General features: G+C 35.7%; 1 protein-coding gene across 1 annotated transcript; it reads left to right on the forward strand.

The window, feature by feature from the left end:
* Positions 1-389: 389 nt before the first annotated feature.
* LOC141653437 (uncharacterized) lies at positions 390-3,259 on the forward strand. The gene is made up of 4 exons (XM_074461202.1): positions 390-2,043; positions 2,176-2,259; positions 2,345-2,468; positions 2,662-3,259. Exons 1-4 carry the CDS (start codon positions 1,975-1,977, stop codon positions 2,826-2,828), a joined length of 444 nt encoding a protein of 147 aa, XP_074317303.1. The 5' UTR covers positions 390-1,974; the 3' UTR covers positions 2,829-3,259.
* Positions 3,260-7,407: the final 4,148 nt, after the last annotated feature.

The following is a 7,407-nucleotide window of genomic DNA, read 5'->3' on the forward strand; positions in this document are numbered from 1 at the left end:
AAATAGAAGATCAAAAAAAGAGGTGAAAAAAAATAAACTTCATTATGGCTTCTGATATTTTCGAAGCAAATAGCAGATTATTCTTCATTATGGCTTCTGATATTTTCGAAGCAAATAGCAGATTATTAATGATATTTTCGAAGCAAATAGCAGATTATCCTTCATTATGGCTTCTGATATTTTCGAAGCAAATAGCAGATTATTAATTTTTTTTTTTTTTTTTTTAAATTTTTTGGCTGATGTGGAGACCTCCATGAAAGGTAATTGGTTAAAACAAAGATGTTTTGGTGAGATGCAACGTGAGGCCTTCAAAACACTAATTCTTGCACCACATTGCGCCACATCAGCGGTTTTACCTAATTCTTTTATATATATATATATAGATGCTATTCACTATCTGGATATAGACTGAATGAATGTTGTGCCTCTATGTTTGGTACTACCCACTATCTTATATTTGCTATTGTGACTATTTTTTATTTATAAAAATTCGGTATATTTTATTTTATTTGTGTAAAACGACCATATACTAGTACAAATTAAAAGGGTACACAATTTTTTTTGTTAAAATCGATAACAGTCACAAATAATTTAAAGGAGTGTATCTAGCTACCTAAAGGTATGTATCTAGTAATTTAAAGAAGTGTATCTAGCTAGCTAAAGGTATGTATCTAGAAATTTTAAAGAGTGTATCTAGCTAGTTAGAGATATGTATCTAACAACTTAAAGAAGTATATCTAACTAGTTAAAGGCATGTATCTAGAAACTTAAAGGAGTTTATTTAGCTAGCTAATATATATACATATATATATATATATATATATATATATATCAATTTAAAGAAGTGTATCTAACTAGTTAAAGGTATGTATCTAGAAATTTGAAGGAGTGTATCTAGTTAGGTCGAGGTATGTATCTAGCAAGTTAAATGAGTGTATCTAACATGATAATGGTTTGTATCTAGCAATTAATGGGATCAATCGAGGGGGCGGGTATCTACTATTATTTTACATAAATTTGCATGTCGGATACATTAAAACAATATGTGTATCTGGACTATTATTTCACGTGTCTAGACTATTGTTTTGTGTATCTAAGAAGTTAGTACGGTGCGCACGGCAACATGTATCAAACAAGGTAAAACAGTGTATCTATAAAGATGAAGGCATGTATTTAGCAATATAATGAAGTGTATCTAGCTTGATAGAGATTTGTATTTAGCAAGATAAATGAATGTATCTAGAAAGGTAAAAACTTGTATCTAGCAATCTAAAAGAGTGTATCTAGCTTGCTAGAGATTTGTATCTAGAAAGGTAAATGAGTGTATCTAACAAGGTAAAGACCGGTATCTAGTAATTTAGAGGAGTGTATCTAGCTTACCAGAGATGTGTATCTAGCAAGGTAAAAGAGTGTATCTAGCAAGATTAATGAGTGTATTTGGCTTGTGAGAGATGTGTATCTAACAAGGTAAATGTCGTATCTAGAAAAAAAAAGAGTGATGTTATAACTGATTCTCTTTCCATTTTTTCAGAATGAACGATCTATGGAGTGTAAATTTATTTTTTGTAAGAAAAGAGGGGTGTGGTAATGTCTGTGCAAGATAAATGTTTGATTTGATCAACTCATTATATAGTAAAGAGCAACAATTCATGCACAAAAAATACCCATACCACACCAAAAGCAGAATAAGAATGTCATTTTCTAATTTTACCAAATATCAGCATTTTGAGAAGACTACATTTTTATTTTTAAGAATAACTTAAGATTATGAAATGTTTTTGTACAACCAAATTGTTCAGTTACATCGTTATTTTTGTGACATTGAGCTATTATTTAGACATGTGATTAAGTGACCTAGTCGTTTGCCTCAAACCCCATTGAATGGAATCAAAATATCAGTCTTAAAAAACATTATAGTTGTAACTGAACTCAACATGCCAGGTTAAATTTAGCACAGTTCATAAGGAACTCAGCATGCCACAAGGTATCGTAGAAAAAGAGTCAGACTTCTATTTCCGCCGACTTTGGGGTGAGCCTAGTGAGGTTTGTATGAGTTTTATTAACAAGTTATGACTTGGTTGTACGCATACAACTGTCTCACATTAGGCAAATTGATTACGAATTTGACAATCCCGTAGTATCTTATTTACAATCTGTTATATTTCACTTGTATAGGATGTGACCAAAATACCGAAGTATCTTGTGACTTTTACAGTGGGTTATGAACTAAGGAACAACATTGATGCAGCGGTTAAAAAGGTTTTCGCCATGAGTATAAGTTACAAGCATCCGTGTTATGCCACATTGAATTTTGACAAATTTCATGTTCTTCATTATTTTACAGTTTTCTGATAACTTCATCATTCTGCTATTCCATTATGATGGGAGGACATGTAAATGGGAAGATTTTGAGTGGTCGAAACGAGCTATCAATGTCAGTACCAGGCAAGTTGACTGGACATTTTGCGGTATTTAACATCCCTGATACCGTGTGTTTGCCATGTCTTAACATCCTCCACCTGAAGAAAGTTAATATATTAGATGCAAACTTTATTAGTCGGATTTTGTCAGGATGACCTTTTCTCCATGAACTTGTTTTGACGGCACTTAATTGGTATGAACCTGACCAGTTGTCTGTTTCTGCTCCATCTCTTACAAAAGTGATCCTCGGCATGGGACGTTTGGCCTGTCCACCTCTGGTTCTTGTTATCGTTGTTGCTCCGTTGCTGCGGTTTTTCCACTATGAAGACAACTTAAAAGAAAGCTACTTCATTAAAACATCGAATTATTTGGTAGAGGTCCCTTTAGATATCTCCATAGGTATGTAAGGTTCTAGCTCGTGTATCTCATTTTCCTCGTGATCTGGTTCAAGGGGTCTCAAGTGTCAAGTGCTTGTTCATAATCTGGTGTTGGGCAAAATGTGGAAATACAAAAAAAGCCAAGAATTTGTGATAGATATATTGGATAGTAATTAAGAACTCAGCACACATAATGTTATTAAGGAATTTCAACATCTAATCTCTCATAATGGTGATATGCAGAAGCCAGAAAGCCATCTCTTTTGACTTTAGTGGTTATTTTATCAAATTCGAGGTCATGCTACCTTGCTACAATCAAGTGCATTTCCCTGCGCAAGCAAGAAACTCGATCGGCTGATCTCAAAACACTAATATTACCCTGTAAGACTTAACTTCAGAAAAGAAAAAAATGTAAAATGTGATTGTTCACATATGGAAATGAGAAGTGCTAATTCTGAACACTTTTTTTTGTTTCAAACCTTCTGCTTGTACAACATTCCTATCTACTTATTTACATCAATGTGTTTGCATTGAACCAGACAACCAACAAACAATTTAATTAAATTTGAACAAATAAATTAAAAGTACTTGGACAAACATCAATATTATACAGCTCAACTACAGAAATTAAGTACCATTCATGCATGGTTATCTAATTCCTCACACACTCCCATACAAATACATGATACTTACTTTTACAGTGCAATAAATATATCAAAAATATATCAGTTCGTGATTATGTAGCATTTGAGGGAATCCGGTAAACCATTATTCACCTAATATCTATGTTCGTTCTAGATCACATAGCATGGATAAATTGAAGTTCAATCTTCCCATTAAATGAATACTTTTGAGAATTGAGACTGGAAAACCTCGACAGCTGCAGGCAATGACAAAAGAACAGCCCAGTAATAACGTCACTCTCAACGCGGTGACCACCTGAACGCCCACCTCAGACGGCACCAGAGACATTAGTGAACAATTCTGATGGCGCTAAAGAGATCACCAGACATATCAAATGGCACTGGTGATATCCACGAGCTTCCCCATTCACAACAGCAACCTCGTCAGAACCATAACCAACACCACCTCGTCACTACCACCATCACCCCTCAACCTCAACCAACACCACCTCGTCACTACCACCATCACCTCTCAACCTCAACCAACACCACCTTGTCAACCAGAATCCCCACAAACACTAGTCCCGTTAACTTTCTTCTTCTCAGATGACCGTCCCATTTTGCCTTACTAGATCTGTTTATCGGCTGCCACCCAACCAAACCCACCATCTCCATCAATCACTAGACCGCTCCATGCCGCCGACAGAACTCCGACGACAACCACATCCATACTGATAGATGAACCATCTCAATCAAAACCTTAAGGTGATGGTTGAGGCCCACCTATTATAAATATTCCGATTACGCTCCCTCACTCAAATGCCCGTTAGGCTTGAAGAGTAGTTAGTTGTGCACCGGCGCACCGGCTCCCCCGTACCGTGTGCTGGGTTTCCACTTCGAGTTTTTGAGGAGTTTTGAGGTTGCCAGGATTTGAACCCGTGACCTTCGGTCACACTGGCTCTGATACCATGATAGATGAACCATCTCAACCAAAACCTTAAGGTGATGGTTGAGGCCCAACTATTATAAATATTCCTATTACATACCACCATAAAATACCACAGAATTACCTTCTCTCTCCACGAAACTACCACTCCCTTGCTCCATCTACCGGTGTCCACGTCTAGGCAAATAATAAGATAATATTTTCAAAAATCAACTTCATTTGTAGTAGATATAAACTAGTATTTAAATCGCCAAGTTTTAAAAGTTGAGTTAGATCCGAACCACACTCACAATTAAATCATTGGCTTAGTTAATAGAATTAAACAGGGCGCACGGTGATAGTACGAACGACGTACGACAGACAAAAGGTTTCGTATGTTTTGAAGATGGTGGTTGCCGGAGCTCCGTCACCGACATTAGTTGATTGTTGGGATCTGAGAAAGATAAATTAATAAGATAGAGGAGGGGAGTTGTTGGGTGGAGTACGGCATAATTTGGTTGTCGGTGCCGGAGTTGCATCGAGGTGGCCGGCGTTAAAGGGTAGTGGTTGAGGATGGTGGAGGGAGGGTAGTTGGTGAAAGGGGATGAAAGAGAAGAAGGGGTGACTGAATGTTAGTTTGTTTTATAGTCTTACACTCTTGCGTTTTGTTAGTGTGTTTAATGTTGACCGCTGATTACTTTCATCCAATGGTATGTGTTTAGTTCGTAAGTTCGCACTGAACTATAGGTTCGTCTGAATCACGATTATATATATATATATATATATATATATATATATATATATATATATATATAATAATGAAGGAAAAGTAGATCTATATACTTAACATATTCATATATGTTCCATTTTTAATTTACTCATAAAATTAATAAATGATCTTATCGCAAACTATAATCAAAATAAGAGAAGAATCTTCCATTCTTACATTGGATTTTCGATTTTAGGGCACAAGAAAAATCTCTTCTCTCTTGCATTTTGAGCTTTCCTTTTGGATGAACAAAGACCCAAGTGTAGGATCTCTCCCAAGGATTTATACCCAAAGCACACTCTTAATTAAAATCAATATTATAAATACTAGTACAATATTAATTTTGTAGAAAAATTGACCCAAAAATATTATAGGACACTTAATATTTTCGGTTTATGGGAGGAGGAAGAAGGAAGCCTTTTTATCTCTCTAAAACTCAAATTTTTAGATGAGTGAATGAATGAATGAATAACAATAATGTTATGTATTGTTTTATCAAAAATAAGGCAAAAACCCAACCGGACAAGGGGAAGGGAGAGCAGCCAATGCATGCCTTTGTTTGTCTTCACAATGAGCATTAGGGTTGCATGGCTAGATTAGTAGGTAATCATTGTGTTTACCACTCATATAATAAACACAATATTATCCTTAATCCTCCCCTAATTTCGGCACATATGGGTAAAATGGAATCCATTTTATTTTTGTCAATTTGTCTTATGTCACATGTCATATGTTACATAAATTTGTTATGTATTTTTAACATATTAAAAATCAACGTATTAATAAAAATACGTCATATACAAAAATCGACTTAGTAATTCATAATTACTTGTACCAAAATATTTTACCAATTATAAATCACAACAATTTGTATTTATAATAATTCATTCAAATTTAATTGTTTCCTTAAACAATAATTTCATCTGAGTAATGATACAATTCGATTACTCAGACCGTATCTCATTTTAATCAAATTTCAATGAGGTACGTAAATATTACTTCCAAAATCGTCCGTCAATTTTAATTAAATTAATTGACTCGTAACGTTATACGATCAATTAATTGATCAATTAAGAGTGTTGCCCTATAGGTATGACCTAGGGGATCAACTGATCACCACCGTCGCACCACAGTAATGTCAAACTCTAGTCAGCCAATCATTACCGATATGTGTGGACCAGTTGACAGTAAATATTACTTCCCAATTGTATTCTTTATAATGAGACTTAAACATGTGATCATCATGATCAACAGTTGTGATCGCATTATTGTCCGAGGACACATATTCCAACAATCTCCCACTAGTCCTCGACAAGTGTGCATCACCAATTCTCTTATCCTATTACTATCTCCCACTCAATGCAAGGTGTCTTTCAGGTCGTACTTGCAAGTGATCATATCGAGAGTGGTTTCCTCGATCTGGAGAATAAGCGATTGACCGGATTTATCCACCATGGATACATTCCGAGCGTGGCCACGCATTTCGAGTTCATTACTCCTCGAATGGCCCCGAGATATTTTATAACCCGACTAGGGGTGGACAATTCCTATCGCACTCATTCCGTTCGACTAGCCACGCCATCATAACCCAAAATATGCCCATTTGACCCCATTTACGAAGGTCGTAGTAACACAAATCAAAGTTAATCGAAATCGTGCCATCTTAGGCGAATAGTCTTTAGTCAAAAGAATCGACTCATTTGAATACTATAGTAGCTCTCGCCACGACCAGGCTATATAAATTTGCCAGAACTCTATAAGCGGTCATAAGGCCCGATAAAAAGTTCCTAACAGTCTGCCTATGTGATCAATTAGTCATCTCACATGACTCTATGGCACTTGAACTTGCCATCAATCGCATCACACTCTAGTCACTTCGAGACGTCACCTCATGTAAATAACTATGGGCAAATACAATGTTAGTCCATGTTCACTTTAACGGGGTTCAATTGTCTCTACAACCCGTTGGATGTAACAAAGTATGCGGTGAGTTAATAATAACTCAAACGACAAATGTCGACATCACACTTGGGTAGTCAATACCATATTACAACCTTGTGATGCATATTGTAAGTGTAAACACTTATTGATTGCAATAGAAGTTTAACATGCCATGTGTCCATGTGTTCAAACTTCTTATACTTGTATTTTCCTTTACATTCATGTTATCACTCATAGCATGAACCTTACCAAGTACACATCAAGGTTCCCGACCTTGGTTTTGGTTCTTTATCTTAAAAGAACTTCCTTGTTGATTATCACATAACGAACGAATTTGTGATGAATGATATA

The sequence above is a fragment of the Silene latifolia genome, chromosome 4 (genome assembly GCF_048544455.1).
Source record: "Silene latifolia isolate original U9 population chromosome 4, ASM4854445v1, whole genome shotgun sequence".
Lineage (NCBI taxonomy): Eukaryota > Viridiplantae > Streptophyta > Magnoliopsida > Caryophyllales > Caryophyllaceae > Silene > Silene latifolia.